This window comes from Hibiscus syriacus, unplaced genomic scaffold (assembly GCF_006381635.1).
Source record: "Hibiscus syriacus cultivar Baekdansim isolate YM2019G1 unplaced genomic scaffold, ASM638163v2 tig00111648_pilon, whole genome shotgun sequence".
Classification (NCBI taxonomy): domain Eukaryota; kingdom Viridiplantae; phylum Streptophyta; class Magnoliopsida; order Malvales; family Malvaceae; genus Hibiscus; species Hibiscus syriacus.
This window is the reverse complement of record NW_024063145.1, coordinates 1316820-1341484: the sequence shown is the minus strand read 5'-3', so window position 1 is coordinate 1341484 and position 24665 is coordinate 1316820. Positions and strand designations below refer to the sequence as shown.

General features: G+C 32.4%; 1 protein-coding gene across 2 annotated transcripts; it reads left to right on the top strand.

The window, feature by feature from the left end:
* Window positions 1-19261: 19261 nt before the first annotated feature.
* On the top strand, window positions 19262-22816 carry LOC120166844 (transmembrane protein 64-like). 2 transcript variants are annotated; one of them, XM_039176036.1, is made up of 4 exons: window positions 19262-19688; window positions 21687-21923; window positions 22055-22294; window positions 22331-22613. In XM_039176036.1, exons 1-3 carry the CDS (start codon window positions 19401-19403, stop codon window positions 22274-22276), a joined length of 747 nt encoding a protein of 248 aa, XP_039031967.1. In that variant the 5' UTR covers window positions 19262-19400; the 3' UTR covers window positions 22277-22294; window positions 22331-22613. The 2 variants fall into 2 exon arrangements, with proteins under 2 accessions (XP_039031967.1, XP_039031966.1); XM_039176035.1 differs by lacking the exon at window positions 22331-22613 and adding an exon at window positions 22631-22816 and having other exon boundaries at window positions 19263-19688; window positions 22055-22272.
* The last annotated feature ends 1849 nt before the right edge of the window (window positions 22817-24665 follow it).

Here is a 24665-nt window from a genome sequence, read left to right as displayed (position 1 = left end):
AAATCGTTCATAAAATTTTGCAGGGTGTTGAAGAAATTCAATAGTGAACGATGGATTTAAGCCTTTGCTAAATTAAGTTTAGAGTACGGGATCAAATGTTCATGTTGGAATTAAAACTAGAATTAAAGCCATTTTTATTGGATACCAAAATACCCAAATTCAAGTATCCAAATGAAATGACCATTTAAAACCAATTATCCAAATTAAAACCCAAATTACACTTCACATATCCAATTATATCTATTAACCCAATACAATTAACCAAACATATCAATTAAACCCCAAGCCCAAAGAGCCAAAACTTTTAGGGTTGCAAGGAAGCCCTAGCTAGAAAGCCTCAAGCCTTGCCGCCGCCGCCTCCAGCCTCTTCATCTCCCACGTGTGCACTAGCCACGCCAGCATGGTGGTCCCAGCCCCCTCGACATAGCAGCTCATTCCACGCTCGAGCGGTCCCAATCCAGTAGCTTGGCCAAGCCATCAGCGCACAAAGGGCCCCCCTTTTCGACCTCATCAGCATCATCACATGCAGACAAAAACGTACAAAAAAGAATTTGTGAATTCTTCTTTCCGTATTTTTGTGAAAAAGGTTAATATCAAACCGCAACAAAGAACACTGAAATGGAGGGTTCCTTTTGTTTAAAAAAAATGGTGGATACAAGGGGGGTATAAATTCGGGTACATGAACTCGAAATTTTTGGGTCAGTGATTTTTTGATTCATATCTCGACTCGGATGTTACGGATATTCGGTAATTAAATTCTCGGATTTTACGGGTACCCGATAATCAGGTATCCAGTATCTGATTTTTTTATTTTTTATTTTTAAATTATTAATTTAAAAAATATACACAAATTTCAATGTTCGAAACTTCGAATTACATATTCTAATATCTGAACATAAAATTTAAAAGTTCAAAATACAAAATCTAATAATCTATAACATAAATAATTCATTATATTATATTATATATATATATATAATAAATAATAAATAAAAACTAACCGGGTAATCGGGTAACGGGATACCCGAAAAAATTATATTTTGTGACTCAGGCCCGACCCGGAAAATATTGGGTCGGATACCCGACCCAACCGGGTAATTTTTTTTAATTTTTTTAAAAAATTACCCGATTTTTTTAAGTTTGAGCCAGCGGATCAGGTCCTCGGGTAATTTTGCACACTCATCCTTCATTTTTTTTCTCTACAAAAGTTGTAAAAGGGTCTTCCCCGATTAAGAGCCCCCTATTCAAAAACAGCATAAGGGTCCCATTTTTTTTTTGCTTCTTCTCTTTCTCTCGAAAAGAGCTTGTAAGGGAATTCATCTTTCCTATTTTCTCTCGAAACTACAAAGCAATACAAGGGAACGTTTTTTCCTTTCAAAGGATTTCCTTTTCCTTTCTTTTTTGTTAGTAAGGATTCCTTTCATTTTCGAAATATAAAAAAACAGAATAAAAGGAAGAAAGTTGCTCACCTGTGTCGTTGGTCCTCGTCGGAGATGGGGAGTTCACTGGAGTTAAAATATTGGGGTTTAGAAGACTATGGGGTCACGTCTTCCTTTCAGTTTTAGAGGCCTTGCATGTTTTGATTTTTTTGGGTTTGATATTTAGTGAACCGACCACCATGGTGGTAGTCGGAACAGAGAGAACCCCGTCGATGTATGGTCAGGAGCACTAGCCATGGGCTTGAAGGGTTTCGGTCGAGTATATAGAGAAGAGTGATAGTGCTTCGACATCATTTGGAGGCCGTTTGGGTGGAATTTGATACCTCAACGGCGTGGATGGTATAGGAGAGCCACCTGATGGTCGGTGGCCAGCGAGCGGCAGCCTTGCCTTTTGGGATTTTTGGTTGTTGTTTGTGAGATAAGAAGGGAGAGTTTGGTTGAGAAAAGATAAAAACCCTTTTTCTTTTGAATTAGGTTAAAAATGAAATAAAAAAATATCTAGGCTTTTAAGTTCATGCCCACACGTTTTGAGAGAAAATGGGTTAATCGCGTTTTAGCCATCCTAACTTACCCTTGTGTTTTTTTTTGTTTTGGTCATCATCTTATTCTTTTTCTCTTATTTATTTCAATTTTGGATGCTGATTTTATTCATTTTCATTATGGTCATTCATTTATGTTTTTTTTATTTTCAACTGATTCACTGTATTTTATTTTTGTGGCACTTTGATCACTGTTATTAAATTATTAATATTAAACGTTAATACGACCTTGTGGTGACCCATCCTGAGGTACGATCCACATTATCATGGTCCGGGTAAAACTTTAACCCGTTAACTTTGCTAATTTTTAACTGCTAACCGCTAAATATTTTTATATTCGAATCATTTATGACCTCACGATGACCAGCCATGGGGTGTGATTCGTGTTAGTCCTGGTCTGGGTAACAATTAAAAATTAACACCCTAACATTTTAATTTTATTCGATTGATTTATTTTATGTTATTAACATTTTTGCCCTTTAAATTTTTGTTATTTTAATTTCAACCTTTAAATTTCAGCATTTATATTCCAGTCCTTTAAATTATAGCTTTAATTTTTTTGAATTATTTTAATTTAAACTTTACTTTCTGATTTATTTTATTTTTGGTCCTTTATTTAATGAATTTTAATTTCAGCTTTGCCTTTTTAATTATTTTAATTTAGCTCTTTTACATGTGTTAATTGCTTTTAATTTTATCTTTAATTTCAATTTCATTAAATTTAGTCCTAGAATCTTTTTTAGATTAAACCCTCAAATTTATATTTTTAATTATTTTAGTCCCTAACTAGGCTATTACTTTATTTTTAAATTTAGATCCTTTTTAAATTAGTCCTTAAATTAGGGGAATTTTTAATTTGTTCCTCGCTTTTGCTCGAGGTTCCATTTTAATTATTTGAATCAAATAAATAGTTAAAATTGACTAGGTTAATAATTAGAGCCTCCATTTGAGGCTTAATTTCAAACGTAGTCATTAAATTAGGGGAATTTTTAATTTGGTCCTCGCTTTTCCTCGAGGTTCCTTTTTAATTGTTCAAATCAAATAATTGGTTAAAATTGACTAGTTTAATAATTATAGCCTCCATTTTAGGCTTAATTTCAAACTTAATCCTTAAAATTAAGGATTTTTTAATTTGATCCTCACTTTTGCTCGAGGTTCCATTTTAATTATTCAAATCACATAATTGAGTAAAATTAAGGGTAAAGTATAGTAATGGTCACTGAATTTTTCTAAAGCTTTCATTTAGGTCCCCTAACTTTTAAAACTTGCAATACAATCCTCCAACATTTAGTCAATTTGCAATATAGTCCCCAACCGTTACACTGTCGTTAGTACGTTTGCAATATGGTCACTGAACTTTTCAGGTGCTTGTATTTAGGTCCCCTAACTTTTAAAACTTGCAACACAATCCTTAATTTTATTCTAAACCCCAAATTCCTTTTCAATCTCAAATTTCCTTTTTTGATTCTCTCTTCTCATTTCCAGCGTAACTTTTCAGTCGGAGATGCATGAGAAATTCTAATCTAACTTTGAATTATGTGGAGGTGTTGACTTGAATAAGGGTCTATTGAGATAAGACCCGACTAAAGGGCTATCGGGACCATCAACGATTCAAGGTGTAATGTTAGATATATGTCATCTCAAGTGAAGCATAAATGTTCAATGAAATGCTTGTGAGAAAAAAATGGGGTTAAAAATGCATAGTTGACAAATACTACTAAGATGAACCAAGTATCATTGTTGAAAGTCACCCACAAAGCTGGAATTTTTTTTGTATAAATGGCATGTAATAATTTCTTCGTTTAGTGGTTAAAGATTTTCCAACAGATGATCAAATATAATGAAATCCCAAACAGCGCATTCATCTCTCAGTCTCTTTCGCTCACATGCACTCTCGTTTGGTTTTTGTTCTTCAATTTTCCGCCATGTAATATTGTAAACCCAAGTAGTGCCTCTGTCTTTCAGCTTTTTATTTACAAAGAAAAAATGGAGGAAGAATTGCTGGAACGCAACACTGATTGCGTTTATTTCTTAGCCTCTCCCCTCACTTGCAAGAAGGTATTTATTTTCTCTTTTAGGCTATCTGGAAGTAAGCTTTTCCTCTTTCGCATGTTCCCATTTTCAGCTCGCATTATGTGTTTTTTTGTTGAATTTTTTTTGTTTCTGAAACTGTATGTCAAGGATCTGGATATTCGGTGTTAGTTTTGAACCAAACCATCTAATTTTCTTTTCTTCTTCTTAATCAAAACTTTTAGTACTCCTTATGAAAGATATTCAGTCCATCAGAATAAAAGTGAAAAAGGGTCATATGCTAAATTTTTTATCTTTTTATTTGGTTTTTCTTTAAATCAGGTAATTGGTTGTGAGTATTGAAATAGTGAAATCGCCAGGCTCAATCCGATAGACTACCGATACTAGCTTACTGGAATTGTATTGATCTGACATGTAGTTTTCAGCGTCTTGTGAGCTCGTATTCTTTTTAATAAGTTCATGTTAATTATGGGACTGATATATCGTAAACAAATTGGATTTTTACAAGTTTTTGAAAATTTTACAGTTGAATATGTATTGAATTATAGATTTAGAAGACAATTCTATATGCATAAAACTCGAAAGGCATCATGACATGATAGTATATTTAGAGTAGCTACTTGATATTTTGCCCGGTCATTGCACATTTGCAACTTCATTTCTGGCATATATATGTTTGTTGCAGTGTCCTCTATGTTTTACAATGTCTTTTATTGCTAACATGTCATGAATTTACAAGAATTATGATGTCCTATGATTTTAGTTCCGCTATCTGCTTTAGATTCTCATCATGTTTGGCTATGGAGAAACATTAAACCTGGAGCATTAGAAGCAATTATATGTTAAAAAGGTAGGCCATTAATGCATTTGCAACTGGTTATGTTGTATTTGGCATCTAATTTCTATCTTAAACAACCCATTTGATGCCTTAGCTTTTGGAGTGACTATGACCGAATCTCTTTCCCTTTATTTATTAAGTCCTACTTTTGAATGAGTTATTAATTGATATTCTTGGTTTATTTTAGTTATTGCTTGGTTGTATGGTGTAGTCCTGTGAACTAAAACTCTTTACTATTTTTGCAGACGTTGGATGTGCATGCTCAAGGTCCTTCCAAACCTATTGGATTGCCATACCAAAGGGCGGCAACTACGGACAAGACAAATTGGCCTTGTTACTTTTACTTCAATGGTTTATGCAATAAACGTGATAGATGCACTTTTCATGTTCAAAGTACGGCAGTCGCTAGATGTGCATGCAACAAACCTCAAATTTATATTGAAGTAAACACTGTCAAATAGCAAATTCATGTTCAAAATTCAAAAAACACTTCAATTACCTTATAAACCCCAAATTCCAAAATACTTTAATTACATTCTAAACCCTAAATTAAAGTATTTTAAACTTTAAAGTTTAAACATAATTGAATTATTTTGAAACTTAGGGTTTATAATAAAAATTGAAGACTATGTTGCAAGTTTTAAAAGTTGGGGGACCTAAATGCAAGCGCCTAAAAAGTTCAGTGACCATATTGCAAACGTACTAACGGTAGTGTAACGGTCGGGGGCCATATTGCAAACGGACTAATTGTTATAAAACTGTATTGCAAGTTTTAAAAGTTAAGGAACCTAAATGAAAGCTTTAGAAAAGTTCAGTGACCATTACTATACTTTACCCCAAAGTTAATTAGGATTAATATTAGAGCCTCCATTTTAGGCTTAATTTCACTTGGTCTTTAAATTTAGGTGAATTTTTAATTTGGTCTTCACTTTTGCTTGAGGTTTTATTTTAATTATTCGAATCAAATAATTGATTAAAATTAATTAGGTTAATTAATAGATCCTCTATCTTAGGTTTAATGTAATATTTAGTCCTTTAATTTAAGAGAAATATTAATTTGTTCCTCGCCTATGCTCGAGGTTCCATTTTGATTATTCGACTCAATAATTTATTAAAAATAATTTGGATTAATATCAGACCCTACACTTTTTAGTTTTGTCCCCTAGGTTCTTTAAATTTCATAATTTACTCCTTTAAGTAAGAGATAAGCTTTAATTAATTCATGTAATATAATTAGGTTCAGTAACTGATTGTTTGATTGCATTTTGTTTTTAAAAATAAAACAATGTTCATTTATTAGGGGTTAGTAGTGTATCTCCCACTTTTGCCTAGGGGTGACTGATATTGATTTCTCTTGGGGTGATCGTTATTGATCTTGGTAAATCGACATCCTTTTCAAACTTTGCATACATAGTGATTTTTAAATTAAATAAATTTCTGAACTCAAAATCTCCAATTTTAAAATATATGGTAATCGACTAGGTACAAATTTTGGGCAACATGGGGGTGTTAATCATTCCCACGCGTAACTGGCTCCTGAACCCGGTTTCTAATTTCACATGCCAAACGAATGTGGTATTTTTATAAAATAAAACATTTTATTAAATTTACTTGATTTTCAGTCTTCCCACTTAAAATCGATTACAACAAATGCTCACACCCCTAGCATCTATGGTGCTCGAACCCATGTCCTAAAAAAATAACAACAATTCCTTTACCATATAGGCCACTTGGTTCATACTGTCATATTATCATTTTTTTAATATGTTAAGTCATCAAAAAATATTTTATTAAATTAATTTTAATCATACAAATATTTATTTAAACATATTGGATTACCGAAAGAGCTCAGATACATCATACAAGTATTCCAAATATACTAATCATTTAAGGTTTTCACCTAACAGTCATAAAAACTAAAAGAGTTTTATATTGTGTAACATAATCTTATCCCTTTATAGGTTAGGATCTATTTACATAATGTAAAATTCATTAGTTTTACATAGATTTAGGATCATTGGATGTGTGAAAATAGATGACTAAGATTGACTCCTTGTTTTTTTTCCAATGAATATCTTATCATTTCATACTGTTAATCTTAGTCATCTATTTATGCTCATCCAACAGTCCTAAACCTGTGTAAAACTAAAAGAGTTTTACATTGTGTAACAACTAAAAGAGTTTAACATTGTGTAACAACATCTTATCCCTGTCTATATAAATATAAGAATAGAGGTAATTTTATGATGATAATATTTATTTAAATATTAGTCACTAGAATAGAATTTTAAAAACTATTTAAAAATGATTTTTTTTACATATGTAGGATAAAGATGTGCTTAGTTGGCTGCTCCTTTGCTCTACGTGGCACATAGTTTTAGGATAATATTTAGAGAAAATAACCTCAGTGACAAAAAATATCAGATAATATACGATTTTGACCAACTTTTTTTGGATTTGCGAAAATGACCAACAAAATCGCAATGCGATCTCTAATTCGCATTGCGATCTCCACTATCGCAAATTCGCGTTGCATTTCGCGTTGCGATAGTTGAAAATCGCGTTGCGATAGTCTACAGTTGTCGTTGCGATTTTCCAAATTCGTTGCGATTTTCCAAATTCGTTGCGATTTTCCAAATTCGTTACGATTTTCCAAATTCGTTGCGATAGTCTACAGTTGTCGTTGCAATTTTCCAAATTCGTTGCGAAAATTCGTTGTGATAGTTAAAAAAAATATTTTGTTTCTTAAGAATTTTCACTAAAAAGATAGTATCTGTAACATCCCAAAATACGGGTAAGTGACCAAAATTGTAAAATTTCAGAATATGGTGATTAAAGTATAATAGTTTAATAGTTTAATGATTTGTTCAGAAATATTTCCTAAAAGTTTATTGTAATTATCTAAAGAATTAAAGGGCAAAAGGGTCATTAGACTTGAAATTATAATTAAATGATATATATATGGATAAGGATGGAGGTTTTCCAGAAAAATCTCTTCTCTCTTTTCCTTCTTCATTTTCTCTTCTCCACGTGTGAAGCCAAGCAAAGGTGAGTTGTCTCTTGAGCTGATTATGTGCTGAAATTTAAGTTTAGTTTTGATTATTAGATGCTAAGTAAGATTAAGGAAGGATTAATTTGCTTTAAAACAACAAAATGAAGAGTTTATGAGGATTTAAAGATTAGGAGTTTTTGAATGAAATATTGAAATAAAGTTTATATTGAGAATTGAAAGTTGAATTTGACTTGTCATCAAGTTAATTAAGGGATAGGAAGTGTTAGAATAGGAATTTGAACATGTTGCAAAATTAGTATAATTTTTGTAATTACATAGGAATGACTATATTTGAAGTTAAAGAAGTGATTATGGAATAGAAATAAGTTTAAGTATGTGTATTAAAGTTAGGAGTATTAAAGGAAGTAAAATAGGAAGGTTTGAGTTGAAAATTGATGATTTTCGAGCTTAGAATACAATTTCTGGGTAGAGGGAACCGATACCCTATGAATGGGAATCGATTCCCCCTCTTGAACGAAAAATTCCAGAATGTTCAGGGGGTATCGATTCCCCTGGGGGGGTATCGATTCCCCCCTAAATGAAAATTCAGAATTCGATTCAATAAACCGGTTTAAGTTATTAACATCAAGTTTAAAGTTTAGGCTTCTGATAGTTGTTTTGAAATGATATATTTATGTAGATATTGAGCCTAAACAAGTTCCGGAATAATCAAGGGATTATAATCGAATCAAAGCAAGGCTAAGGTGAGTACAATTTAAATTGTAATTATGTGATTGATCAAACATTGGCTTGCGATGAGTCAATGATAGAGTTACTATGGTAAGAAGTAACTTATATAATGTTATGTGATTACTCTGTATGCATTAGTACATATAAATGGATGTATGTTTATATGTTACATGATTTATATGCTTACATGAAAATACAACATATGATATTAGATATGTGCTTACACATACATTTGGTATGTGATAGAAGAGAAGGAACATGTGATTATGAGATCAAGGATTACACGTACATGTGGTACGTGACTGAAAAGAAAAGATATGTTTTAAGAGTAAGAATATGAATAAGTAATGTGAACGGTCATAAATAATAATGCCCATGTTATGTGATATGAGAGCTAGGGGTATAGTTGGCATGCCAAGGGTCGAGGGTTACCTATGTTCTTCGGGACATATGGACTATTTACCTATGTTCTTCGGGACATATGGACTGTTTACCTATGTTCTTCGGGACATATGGACTGTTTACCTATGTTCTTCGGGACATATGGACTGTTTACCTATGTTCTTTGGGACATATGGACTGATTACCTAGGTTCTTCGGAATCTATGGACTGGTCCTTCGGGACATTGATCGAGCTGTTGTGACAGCATAGTGGTGCACAACCTCAATGTACTCACATACCTTAAGTTCTCAAAAGTATACATGGGCTAATACATGGTCTTTACAGAGAGTAAATAAATAAATTGATTTGCTACTATGTATGTTTTGTTGTGAAGTAGTGTATGTGTTCCATGGTATTTAGAGAAATGTTCGATATATGTATTTATACGATAAAAAGGTACGAAAAGTACTTATATTATCTCAGGTTATCATGTATACTGAATTATATGCGACTCGATTGAATTCATAGATTGAATGTTTATATTTATGAGAAATGCATTATTGTTATTATGTTTTTGCTTCACTAAGTCTATGACTTAGCGTGTAAGTGATTTACACGTAGGTACTGAGAAGCAGAAGGATCAGCTAAGTTCAAAGTAACAATATATCTCTGCCCAAAGACCAGATCAGAAGTAAATTACACAGTATGTATTATTATGATAAATAGGTTGGCATGTAAATAAAGTAGGTAAATTAGGTATTATGCTCTGATCGAGTTTTGTAATCTTTTAAACATATGTAGATATAAGTACAAATGCAAAGAAATGAACTGTTAAATTTTTACGAGTGTTATGTACAATTTACGAAAAATCACTGTAGCAGGTTACCGTATTACTGTTCATATCGTATTTCACCGTTCATAAACACGTTTTTATATCAAATTTTTATACAACACACAATTGAATAATATTTGATTGTATTTTCTTAATATAAATTCAAATGTTCAGTACTTTTACAAGAGTAAAGGTTTTGAAAATGTCAATGTGACATCTCGGACTCGTATTCAAGTCGGGTACGGGTTGGGGTGTTACACTTAATGGTATCAGAGCTACGGTTTAGCCGATTCTCGGCATAAACAAGAGTCTAGGGTGTCTTATAATGGATACATGCCAACAAAATAGTGGAAACTTCTGATCTGGTATAGTAATAAGTATGTTGTTTTGCTAATAGAACGATATGTTTATTCTTAATAGATGTCCGGACATGATAGTTATAGAAGTCAAGCGGGAGATGATCGGCCCGCTGAGAGCAGTAATTCACCTGCCCTGGCCAGGCAAGGTGAAGAACAGACACCTTCTGGAGTGCCTGTAACTGATCAAGATGTGTTCTTTAGAACATTAGATGCGGTATTGACGCGTTATCAACCTCCTGTTACTTCAACTCCAAGAATGAATGTTGCAAAGGAGTTGAAGGGTTTAGGAGCTACAGAGTTTAAAGGTGAAGCCGAAGAAGGTCCTGTTGCTGCGGACCTTTGGCTTAATGATGTAAAAATTATGTTAGATGGACTCCGCTGTTCTAATGTAGAGAAGTTAGATGGAGTGGTCTCCTTGCTTCGTGGGCAAGCGAGAATTTGGTGGACAAATGTCACTTTGAGAATGACCAATGATCAAGTGACATGGTCTTTGTTCTTAGAAGAGTTTAAGCATAAGTATATAGGAGACCAATTTATCCGTCAAATGAAGCAAGAATTTTTGAATCTGAAACAGATGAATCGCACAGTGTATGAGTACGAGTGTGAGTTTAATAAGTTAAGTCGTTTTGCGGCCGAGTTGATTCCAACAGAGAAGGATGTGTGTGAGTGGTTTGTAGAGGGCTTGCACCCAAGGTTGAAAGAAATGTTAATAGTATTGAACTTGTCCTCATTTCAAGAAATAGTAAATCGTGCTAAAGCTCTAGAGAGAGCTCAGAATGAAAGGTTTGGGGATCAAAGAACCCAATCATCTAAAAGAACCGGGGCTTTATCGAGTTCTGCACCACCCAAGAGGGGTAGAGATTCTGGTACTCAGTCTCAGGCAAGGTCTGGATGGGTAGAATCCTCCGTTAGAGAATCAAATCAGAGGAAAGTTAGACAGACCCAATCAGTAGGGTTTAGTGAGCACAGAACCCAACAGAGACATTGTCAGACTTGTGGAAAATATCATGGTGGAATATGTAGGGTAGAATCCGGAGCTTGTTTCCGATGTGGTGAAATGGGACATTTTGTGAGAGATTGCCCATTGGGGAAAGGAGAACCAGTACAGTCGGAACGATCTGTTATGATACCTGGGAGAGGGAGAAGGAGAGGAAGAGGTAGGAGCCAACCTGAATCTTCTACTCAACAAGAAATACGCTCCACTGCTCGAATGTATAATATCAATACCAATGAAGATTTTGATGATCCGGAGATAATAGCAGGTATCTTTCTAGTGTGAAATAAATACATTATGATAATGATTGATTTAGGCTTGCATGTTTATATATATTAGTAGTAAATTGGTGAAAGAATTGAGAATTCAATTAGAAGTTATTTATAGTAATATGACAGTGACAAATATATTAGGGTACAGTGTGTGGATAAGTAAGATATATTGAAAGTGTCTCATTATAATTCGGAGAATTTAATTTCTTACTAAATTGATGAATTGTTATTCAATGAATTTGAAGTAAGATTGGAATTAAACCAGTAGTATAATGTTAGAGGATTTATATCGTTCGGAAATAGAATAGTTTCTTTGCTGCATTGATAAAATAAGGTATAGGGGATGATTCTTATAAGGAGAATATTAAAAGATCAAATGATGCAGAATATTGTTATAGGAAAGTTTAAGAATATGTACATTAGGGATTTACATTATAGATGGATTATTGGTATGGAGTGATGAAACTAGAGGTTACTGTCTATATAATGAGTTACATTATATGGATTTTAAGAAAGGTTAAAGTAAATTGCATTAGAGATGTGTAGACAATATCTTATCTCCTGGTGCAATGAAAATTCGAGGACGAATTTTCTTAAGGGGGAAGATTTGTAACATCCCAAAATACGGGTAAGTGACCAAAATTGTAAAATTTCAGAATATGGTGATTAAAGTATAATAGTTTAATAGTTTAATGATTTGTTCAGAAATATTTCCTAAAAGTTTATTGTAATTATCTAAAGAATTAAAGGGCAAAAGGGTCATTAGACTTGAAATTATAATTAAATGATATATATATGGATAAGGATGGAGGTTTTCCAGAAAAATCTCTTCTCTCTTTTCCTTCTTCATTTTCTCTTCTCCACGTGTGAAGCCAAGCAAAGGTGAGTTGTCTCTTGAGCTGATTATGTGCTGAAATTTAAGTTTAGTTTTGATTATTAGATGCTAAGTAAGATTAAGGAAGGATTAATTTGCTTTAAAACAACAAAATGAAGAGTTTATGAGGATTTAAAGATTAGGAGTTTTTGAATGAAATATTGAAATAAAGTTTATATTGAGAATTGAAAGTTGAATTTGACTTGTCATCAAGTTAATTAAGGGATAGGAAGTGTTAGAATAGGAATTTGAACATGTTGCAAAATTAGTATAATTTTTGTAATTACATAGGAATGACTATATTTGAAGTTAAAGAAGTGATTATGGAATAGAAATAAGTTTAAGTATGTGTATTAAAGTTAGGAGTATTAAAGGAAGTAAAATAGGAAGGTTTGAGTTGAAAATTGATGATTTTCGAGCTTAGAATACAATTTCTGGGTAGAGGGAACCGATACCCTATGAATGGGAATCGATTCCCCCTCTTGAACGAAAAATTCCAGAATGTTCAGGGGGTATCGATTCCCCTGGGGGGGTATCGATTCCCCCCTAAATGAAAATTCAGAATTCGATTCAATAAACCGGTTTAAGTTATTAACATCAAGTTTAAAGTTTAGGCTTCTGATAGTTGTTTTGAAATGATATATTTATGTAGATATTGAGCCTAAACAAGTTCCGGAATAATCAAGGGATTATAATCGAATCAAAGCAAGGCTAAGGTGAGTGCAATTTAAATTGTAATTATGTGATTGATCAAACATTGGCTTGCGATGAGTCAATGATAGAGTTACTATGGTAAGAAGTAACTTATATAATGTTATGTGATTACTCTATATGCATTAGTACATAGAAATGGATGTATGTTTATATGTTACATGATTTATATGCTTACATGAAAATACAACATATGATATTAGATATGTGCTTACACATACATTTGGTATGTGATAGAAGAGAAGGAACATGTGATTATGAGATCAAGGATTACACGTACATGTGGTACGTGACTGAAAAGAAAAGATATGTGTTTATAAGAGTAAGAATATGAATAAGTAATGTGAACGGTCATAAATAATAATGCCCATGTTATGTGATATGAGAGCTAGGGGTATAGTTGGCATGCCAAGGGTCGAGGGTTACCTATGTTCTTCGGGACATATGGACTGTTTACCTATGTTCTTCGGGACATATGGACTGTTTACCTATGTTCTTCGGGATATATGGACTGTTTACCTATGTTCTTCGGGACATATGGACTGTTTACCTATGTTCTTCGGGACATATGGACTGATTACCTAGGTTCTTCGGAATCTATGGACTGGTCCTTCGGGACATTGATCGAGCTGTTGTGACAGCATAGTGGTGCACAACCTCAATGTACTCACATACCTTAAGTTCTCAAAAGTATACATGGGCTAATACATGGTCTTTACAGAGAGTAAATAAATAAATTGATTTGCTACTATGTATGTTTTGTTGTGAAGTAGTGTATGTGTTCCATGGTATTTAGAGAAATGTTTGATATATGTATTTATACGATAAAAAGGTACGAAAAGTACTTATATTATCTCAGGTTATCATGTATACTGAATTATATGCGACTCGATTGAATTCATAGATTGAATGTTTATATTTATGAGAAATGCATTATTGTTATTATGTTTTTGCTTCACTAAGTCTATGACTTAGCGTGTAAGTGATTTACACGTAGGTACTGAGAAGCAGAAGGATCAGCTAAGTTCAAAGTAACAATATATCTCTGCCCAAAGACCAGATCAGAAGTAAATTACACAGTATGTATTATTATGATAAATAGGTTGGCATGTAAATAAAGTAGGTAAATTAGGTATTATGCTCTGATCGAGTTTTGTAATCTTTTAAACATATGTAGATATAAGTACAAATGGAAAGAAATGAACTGTTAAATTTTTACGAGTGTTATGTACAATTTACGAAAAACCACTGTAGCAGGTTACCGTATTACTGTTCATATCGTATTTCACCGTTCATAAACACGTTTTTATCTCAAATTTTTATACAACACACAATTGAATAATATTTGATTGTATTTTCTTAATATAAATTCAAATGTTCAGTACTTTTACAAGAGTAAAGGTTTTGAAAATGTCAATGTGACATCTCGGACTCGTATTCAAGTCGGGTACGGGTTGGGGTGTTACAGTATCCGTGTGGACGTGTCGAAGACACGTATGACCACGACCACGACCACGAACACGACCACGAACACGACCACGACCACGACCACAAGACGAGACGGACGGCGGCGGCGGCGCGCGAGAGTCCCCCTTGTTCTCTACACTAAACAAGAAAGTGGGAAAGCCAAGCCTTAAATACCATTCCCAATAGTGTTTCCAATACTATGTGGGATTTGAGCATTACCAACACTTGTTCCCAATACTATGTGGGATTGAGCCTTAAATAGTGATATTATTTTTTAATGTTTTGCTTAAAATTGCAATAATCGCGATTGATTGTAGATTGACTTTTAATTATGACATATTTAATCGTATAATACTAATGCAATTGGTTGCTGATTCAGTTGTTTTAAGGTGAATGATTGTTAATTGTTTCCTGAATAATCACATTGTATTGGAAACAAGTGTTGGTAATGCTCAATCCCACATAGTATTAGAAACACTATTGGGAATGGTATTTAAGGCTTGGCTTTCCCACTTCCTTGTTGAGTGATAGAGAACAAGGGGGACTCTCGCGCGCCGCCGCCACCGCCGTCTGTCTCGTCTCGTCTCGTCTTGGGTCGTGGTCGTGGTCGTGGTAATACGTGTCTTCGACACGTACGCGCGGATACTATCTTTTTAGAGAAAATTCTTAAGAAACAAAATCTTTTTTTTTAACTATCACAACGAATTTGGAAAATCGCAACGACAACTGTAGACTATCGCAACGAATTTGGAAAATCGCAACGACAGCTGTAGACTATCGCAACGCAATTTTCAACTATCGCAACGCGAAATGGAAAATCGCAACGCGAAATGGAAAAGCGCAACGCGAAATGAAAAATCGCAATGCGAAATGGAAAATCGCAACGCGATTTTCAACTATCGCAATGCGAATTTGCGATAGTGGAGATCGCAATGCGAATTAGAGATCGCATTGTGATTTTGTTGGTCATTTTCGCAAATCCAAAAAAAGTTGGTCAAAATCGTATATTATCTAGGACTTTTGGTCACTGAGGTTATTTTCTCTAATTTTTATTTTTATTGGCTGAAAGAGAAATGTGTGAATTATAACTGGGGCCTCCTAGTTATTTTATTAATTTTTATATTATTTTGATTAAAGAAATTATTAATTAATTATTAGTTTTATTTTTCTCGTATTTGAATGAAGTTTTTTATTTTTTAATATTAGTTTATGTAAATAATTAGTTTTTATATAATTTATATTTAAATAATTTATATTTAAAATAATTAGTGATTAAATAATTAGTATTTAAAAAAAATAAATTAATAATTATGGTGTGATAAACATTTCAAAAAATTATATTCTTCAAATATAAATATGATTTTCTACATTAGAATTATTGACATTCATATTTAGAATAAAAGCGAAAAATAAATCTCCCAACTCACGGATAACATATATGTGAACTGGTTTTATAGTACAATTGTTATCCGTTACGTGTAAGATACTTCATATTAGACGATCTTCAACAGGATCGTCACTGTCAACGATAGTTTGTTTAGTATTATTATGAATTAATGAGACATATTAATTCATTGATGTGTCTGATTTACACAATAATTAATAATAACCTTTGACGAATAATAATTTCGAGTGCGTCCAATCGACAATCCTATAGTTGAGTGAAATTGGTGAAAATCTAAGAAGTGCAATCAATAAATAGGATGTCAGTGACTGAAATTGTTGTGGTAGAAGAGCAGTCCCACTCAATACCGATGCACATGTTACATGTGTCTGATCTGATAGTACTGATGTGTAAAATCCTTGTATTAGACTCAATAGAACTGAAAATATTGCATCGATAGGGCACATGACAACAACTGTGGTGGCCTGATCGGAGAGGATGAAGACAAGTTAGAAGGGTTCCATCTCCTACTATTGCCTATTCCCGGATTAACTAAGGATCGATGATAATCCATCAGTGGACGTTTTTCCCTGGTTTATGAATTGTCTATACTTGTCGTGTCTTGGATAGTATATACCCCTTATTGTAACTCATAAACTCTGACATATTCTTCAAAAATCACAATATTGGGTCTTTGGATTAATTGTAAATCAGGTATTCTGTTGAGTTCCACATCGTTGACTTACATTCAATGACGAGACACCTTGAGGACCAGTGGGGGCCATGGTCCCCCACCCAAAAAAACTATTACTAGGATATATATATTTATATAAATATATATCTACATATATTAAATTATTAAATTTGTTTTCTTTGAATAATATTTATACTAATAAGTTATTAAATTTAGTTGCTCCAAAAAATATGTATATTATTTTATAATTTAGAAGCCACTTAAATATTATTTATTAAGAAGAGTTAATATTTATTTTTATATTATTATTTTGTTTTTAAATGAATGAAATCTATTTTCATTTGTTATTTTTTATTTCAAGATACAAAAAATTTCTTTGTATTTTTCATGTTTTGTTGTTCATATTCTTTGAGGTTTTTTTTTATCTTCTTTAAGTTGGGGCTTCAATCAAGTTATCACATATTTAATTTCAGTTGAAAGTAATTTTTTAAAATATTTTTAATTTAATTTATATTTATGATTTTATTTCAAACAACTATATTTATTATATGTGTTCATGAATTTTCATCTCTAGAAATAAAAGCATAGACACAAATATATATAATATTTTAAAATGTTTCTAAATATCTTAATTATATAAATATAATTTTAGAATTTATTGATTAAATTGTATATTATGTGAATTTATTATAAAATTAATTTCATATAGTTTTATGATTATATGTAAGTTGTGTGAAATTATAGACAAATATAAAAGACTAGATGAATTTTATTTCTTTAAAATTTTATGTGAACATATAAATTTTAGGGATTTATTAAATATTCTTTTATTAATATGATATTTAGATATATAATCTACATTGAAAAAAGTGCTAAAATATTTTAAATGGCCCCCTCAAAAAATAAATATTGAGTTCCGTCACTGTCTATATTGATTAAAAGAGAATTTATACACCTAAATAAGAAAAAGAATATAATTTAAATACCTTTTTTATATTAACCCTTTCATAAATTAAAAATGCTAAAATATTTTAATGTTATTGTGAGATATAATATAATTTTATGATTTTTTTAATTGTGTTAGTATTCGAAATATTATTTATATTTTATATTTGTGTTGTATTTGAATATATGAAAATTAATATAATAAAAGACATAATTATATCAATAATTAATTGGTCTAATGGGATGAGGTACTAGATTCTTTTAGCAAAGTCAGGCGTTGGAACCCTGGTATTTGCGAATGAAGTAAACTGGATTAGGAGAGTCGCTATCGCCTCTGCAGTACTCGATTTGAATTAATCGGTCAATGGATCAGATACTAGTGATTAATTAAAAAAAACATAATTGTAAATAACTTGTTGGTTTGTTATGTTGCTTAATCAGATAAAGCTGATTGGTTCGTACATATTTTGAAGCTTCAAAGGCAAACCTAGTGAATATAAACGTGTTTGGGGTATATTATTGCCAAAACATTCCAGCTTTGATTCCTTAGCTTGGAGCTGTTATTGCTTGAAGCCAGCTATTTCTATCACACGTGTCCCATTTAAATTGATCTGTTCTCCAAATCTAGCGTACCATTGTGTCACCGTCACAACATGCCCTTCTAATTATATTTTTTAATTTAAAGTCCCAACATTTATCCATATTTTTTTTTGTAGTTATGTAATACCACAATTTAATTTAAAATTAATTTAAGGTACGCATTAAATTATCTTGGTAATTAAAAAAATGATTACTATATTTAAAGGTCCTATATTCGAGTACAAAAGACTGCATTATATTTGAGTGCTTATTGTCAAATGATTGAGGGTTTTTAAAACAGAAACTACTACTTGTAAGCATATTAGATTAATAAAAAAAGATTAATTTAAGACAATTTTAACTTAAAATGTTATTTTGTTCAACCTAAAATATCATGTAAATTTATAATATTTTCGATTGCAATTTAAAAGTTACATTACGGGGGAGACTGCAGGATATTCGAGTTTTTATTGCCAAATGGTTGAGATATTTTAAAACAAATACTACCACTTGTAAGCACTTAGATTAATAAAAAAAGATTTTGTTCAACCTTAAATATTATGTAAATTTATAATATTTTTGATAGTAATTAAAAATTTACATCGCAGGGATTTGAGTCTTCAATTGAAAATATTATAAAAAATATAATATTTATGTAAAATGTTATTTTACAAACCTAAAAATTAAACTCTTGATAATATTTTCGGTTATAACTTAATTATATTTTTTAACCTTTTATTAACAAATTATAATTTAAAATTTCCACGGTATTTTAGATGAAATAAAAAAAGAAAAAAATGAAAATTTACAAGGGAGTGAGTCAGTTCCTCGTCGGGTGCAACTCGTGATAAACTCAGTTCCCGAGCTCGGTATCAACGTAGCGTATCAAAGCCGTCAGTTTCCAAGCAATAAACGTATTGCCACCTGTCCTGCACTATCGGATCCTTTTAGAAAACGACGCCGTTGCATCCAAACCCAATGGCAATTTCGTGAATTACAATACCTTAAGAATGAAAAATCTCCCAAATCTGTCAATGGAGGTTGACAAATTAAGATTAAGATAAATAAACGTTGGGGTTTTGGTTTTCTTTTAGATTAATCAATTTAAAAAATTCAGAATTGAAAATAAGTAATCGTTGGGGTTTTGGTTTTCTTTTAAATTAATCAAAAGCCAGAAATCAAACGGTTGTTTTGTTTTATTTAGTTGCTTTCAATTCATCTATCCATCCACTTCTTCAACTTCTTCCCTCACACATTTTTCCTTCTCTAATTTTCCCTGGAACCAAACAGAAATTTGGGATTTTTGTTCTGATATTCAATGACTTTTTATAATGATAATGATGAGGGAGGAGATGAGGTACCGGAGCTGAAGCTAAGAGTTGAGGGTGATGATGATGATGTTAACGCAAAAAGACAAACTCTGAGACAGCGATTATTAGAAGAAAGTGAATCAGAAGAGAATGATTCGTGGTTAAAGGATCTGGGTTTTTCTTTTCTATTGAGAAGGTCTATTTGGGAGTGGATCAAGTTGGGAATTTTGCTTATCATTGTAGGGTTACTGGCTGCTGTTTTCCTCAAATGGGTTGGCCCTTTTTTCATGGATAAGGTTAGTTCCTTTTTTTTTATCCCTGCTTTCATTTGTTTTTTAGTGTTTTTGATCTATGTGGATTGTTAGTTTTATCCTGGATTTCTTTCTTTTCTTCAAATTTTCTCTTAAGGATGAAAAGTAGTTGTTTTTTTTACTTGATTCTTGGCTTTTTTCCTGGTGGGTGTTAGTGATTGCATGATATTTAACTGTTGGTTGAAGATGTGTTTCTTTGTTCAATCTGTTTAGTGCAATGTCTTTTGACTTTTAGGGCTGATATGGGGTTTAGTGGTTGTTGTACATTTGTTGCTTATGATTTTATTCTTTGATGTATTCATCTTCTCTAATAAATAATCCTGTTTTCTATCCTTGTATGCTTTGGATGTTAATGCCGGTTTTTTCTTAAGATGGATGAACTCAAACCTTCTCCATTGGAGTAGCTTATGTTATTACTGACTCTAAGATTGCAGGACCATGCGGCTATCTTTCGAGTTGGAATTTTCAGTTTTCACTGCTTGCTGACAAAGAGCTGTATTGCTAGAATTGCACTTTCATGTTTGATTTCTTCTTTAACCTCGAAATGTCCCACCCTAGTGTTACTTTCTATGACAATAGTTTATGGTTTGAGACATTGAGAATAACTGAAATGTTTTTATTCCAAATCCGGTACCTGTTGATCAGCTGTCTATAACGGAATTAGGCACCTGTCGATCAGCTGTCTATAACGGAATTAGCACTAACTTTTACTTCCTAGGATACTTATCTTTAGTTGAATCACCGACCGTGGTATCTTTGATTTCGTTCATGTTTGAGATGCAGTGCCTAGGCAAAATTGTTGGTGTTTTTGACCGTTTTGTATTTCTCAATGTTTTTAAAACCGGACCGGACATTGAACCGGTGAAGGTACTGGATCACTGGTTCAACCGGATTCAACCGCTGTTGAATTGGATTTTATATAAAATAATATTTTTTTTCTTAATTTTACATAATATTCAAAGCAATATTAATATATATGTAACACTTTTTTTAAGTTTATAATATTAAAAGGTATAAAAATATCACAAGTCATAACATATATAAATTAAAAATCATAAAATCAAGTGAAACAAAATGATTCAAATCAACTACAACATAATATTTAAGGTAAAACATATTAAATATTAAATATAATTATATAACTATAATCAAAAAAATAAAATTGGGGCTTAAAAAAATCATAACAAATGATGTCATTTGGTTTAATTTTTTTTTATAAAAAAATCTCACATGACTAAGAAACATAGAAGAGCATCTCAAAAGTTTAAAGAGTAAAAATATGAGAACAAAACAATCCCACATGGCTAAGAAATATAGAAGAGCATCCCAACTTACTTCTATAAATAATGGAGGTAATTTGACATTCAAAATCATTGAGCCTTTTGGTGAGCACACATCAAACTATTCTTTTGCTTCAATTGAGCTCAAATTTTAGGCTTCAATCGAACTTCTAAATTTTTTTTGAGTTCGAGTCTTTTCGAGTTCAAGTTTTAATATTATATTTCGAGTTCGAGTTGAACTAGATAATTTTTAACTCGTGAGTTTTTGAGTCGAGTTAAGCTTACTTTTAAAGTTGTTGAGTTTGAGTCGAGTTCATCAATATTTGAATTTGACTTGGCTTGTTGAACAAACGACGTCGTTTGGTTTAATTTTTTTTAAAAGAAAAAAAGTGAACCGGCGGTTCAAACCGGTTTTGTCGGTTTTCAGCCGGTTTATCCCGTTTTACCGGTTTTCAGCCGGTTCATTGCCAGCCCGGTTTTGTGAGGTAATCGGACCGGACAGGCCACCGGTTCACGGTTTAACCGGTTGAACCGGTCGGTCCGGTCCGGTTTTGATAACCATGGTATTTCTTTTCTGTGATCTTTATGTAAACTTCGGTTAAAGTGATTATCTCCTTCCGCATACTAGTGGAGTTAGTTCATTTATCTCTTCTTAGGATATACACTTTCTAACTGGACTCAACTAATGACATTATGACTGCAGGAGCTAATGCCTTTAGTTAATTGGGAGATGGCAACCTTCAGTGCTCCAATGCTGGCAGTTGTAGTTTTCACTTCTGTGGCATTATTCCCGACAATACTTCTACCATCATCACCATCCATGTGGTTGGCTGGGATGGCATTTAGTTATGGTTTTGGATTTCTGCTAATCATATCCGCAGCTGCTGTGGGTGTATCAATACCATTCATTATCGGCTCACTTTTCCTTCACAGGATTCAAGTGCGTGTCGTACTCTAAGATTACTTTGTTCACCCTTTACTCAATTATCATTTCCGACCATAGGTGCTTGTGTAGGCCTGTGTGCTATATCACTGTGCTTTGCAATTTTAACATTTTCAGATTTTTTGCAGGGCTGGTTAGAAAAATACCCTAAGAAAGCTGCCTTTCTGAGAGCAGCCGGTGAAGGAAATCGATTTCATCAGTTCAAAGCTGTAACATTAATCAGGCTCTCTCCATTCCCATATATGATATATAATTACTGTGCAGTTGCAACACATGTTGAGTATGGGCCTTACATCTTGGGATCCTTGATAGGAATGGTGCCAGAAATTTTTGTTTCTATATACACGTAAGATCTCGGAGTCCCTCATGTACTCTCTTTTTCTAATATTTTGTTTTATCCCGAGCTTGTATTTCCATAACATAAGTGTTTATTTTGCCTGTGATCTTTGATCATCACAACTTTTGTGCATGTGCACAGGTCAGCACGTTTTAAACGTATGATATAATTCTCGACCATAACTGAATCAATAAGATATGCCTACATATATGATATACACAAAATGTATGAGCTATGTTTTTGGTTAGCTAACTTTTAGGTTGTTCTGCCATCCATTCTGTTCTGTATGCTTATCATAGACGTTGCTTAATGGCAACATGCAAAGTTAATAAGGTTAAACTTATTACTAATAGATTGATGATTGCAGTGGCACCCTCATACAAACCTTGGCAGACGCTTCGCAAGAGCGAAGTGGCCTATCAGCTGTACAGATTTTGTTGAATGTTGGTGGTTTCCTTGTAACGTTGGTGGCAACAATTGTTTTCACGGTTTACGCAAAACGTCAGCTAAGAAAATTGCAGATGGAAGAAGAATTGGTATAGGCGTAAGGTGTTGTTTTGGTTTTTACAGAAGAAGAAAAATAGTGTCATCTAGATCGAAGCTAGGCTGTCCGTTTCGTGTTGAATCGATACATGTTTATAGGGCTGGATGAAGTTTTTACTCATTGAACAGCTTCAGCCAATGAAGGTAAATACGCAACAGATTGTGGTCCTAGTTAAACATGAGTGAACACGAGGGGAACCAAGACAAATCTAACAATCTACACTGAGATTGCTTCTGTCCTACACAGAGATTGCTTCTGTACATAATTCAATGTCATTTTGTTGTTGACTTTCTGTATATTATATTTTACAAAATGGTGCTGTTGATGGTGCTCAACTATTCTTTAGTCTAAATTTTTGTATTTTATTCTTATGAACGTGCTCTCCTTTTGTTTCGAAAGGAAAAATATGTTAGGTACCTAATTGGGTCATTAAAGTAAAGTTAGAACCATAACCCGATTGATTCGACCTGAAATTTATACATCCTATCAGAACCTGACTCGATTTTTTGAGATAAAATTTGAATCTGACTTGACCCGAGCCGAAATAATATATTTATTAAAAAATATTTTTTTATTCAATAAAAATAGGGATTTAATTGAAAAAATAATATATATAATGATATTATTGTAATTATCTCTAAATATATAAAGTAAAATTATATTTTTTAATGGTCAGGTAAGGTATTTTTCACTCCAAATCCGATCCGAACTCAATTATTTTAAAAAAATTCGATCTGATAAAATCGAGTTAGAGCTCGTTGGGTTTGAGTCTCGTGTCCATCTCTATGTGGAGCATATATATGCCTTATAATCGCCTTGATTTATTTCTTATAAAAAATATAAGATAATTCTTAAATTTAAAGACAACAAACTATATAAGATCACAATTTGACTCATATAAGATATTGATTGCTAATGGCTTAATGATTAACACTAAATAAATCCCCCCCCCCCCAAAAAAAAACATTGAATTTTACTGATTAAGATCGATTATTGTCGGACTACATAATAAATAGATGAAGGGAGCAGGGTCAAAGGTTGGTATATGTTGTATAAAATATGTCTCTAAATGAGACGAGACAGATAATAAGTTGTTTGAGATTGATTTGGTTAAAGTTCGATAAATATTTAACTTAAGCTTGAGCTCGATTAGAGTTCTTAACGAGTTACTTAATACAACAACAAAAACAAAATCTTATTCCCATATGCAATGGGGTAAGGGGAGGTAGGGTAGTATGCTGCCCCCAACGCCAGGTTGAGAGCAGCTTCCATGGAAGGCCTCCGACAATCAGAAAATTAAAAATAAAAATAAAATACAATGCATAAATAAATAAATACATAGTTGAACAATCTTCATATGTAGTCTTCATATGCGAATTTGTAATAGGAAGTAATCCCTGCAAATAAATCCCTGCGTAAAAATCTCAGCATATAGACAGAAACGTAAGACCCGCCTAAATTTAAAAAGAGGAAATGTAAGACTCGCGATCAACTCGAAAAAATATATTAAAATTTAATCTTTTGAAAAATAAATTATTAATACTATTAACATTTATTGGTTGATATTTTTTATAAAAAATTTAGTCTAAGGTTTTCATATATTTAAGGTTCAAGTTTAGGTTTGAGCTTCAATCAAGTTAAATTTAAGATTCTTTTCTTTTCAAGCTTTATCGAGCTTTTACAAACTTTAATTCATGATTTCGAGTTTGAAAATTTTTTACTCGTGTATTTTTGAATCAAGTTGAACTCCATTTTAAAATTTTTAAATCAAGATAAACTCAACAACACTTGAACTCTGTTCAACTCGTTTACAACCATAGTACGAAAGCAAAAAAAAAAAATGAGCTTGTTGTCACAT

Coding starts and splice junctions, on each gene's coding strand:
- LOC120166844 (XM_039176035.1), top strand. CDS start 19,401: ATGACTTTTTATAATGATAATGATGAGGGAGGAGATGAGGTACCGGAG. Junction 19,689..21,686: donor GCCCTTTTTTCATGGATAAG/GTTAGTTCCTTT, acceptor TTATGACTGCAG/GAGCTAATGCCTTTAGTTAA. Junction 22,273..22,630: donor ATTTTTGTTTCTATATACAC/GTAAGATCTCGG, acceptor TGATGATTGCAG/TGGCACCCTCATACAAACCT.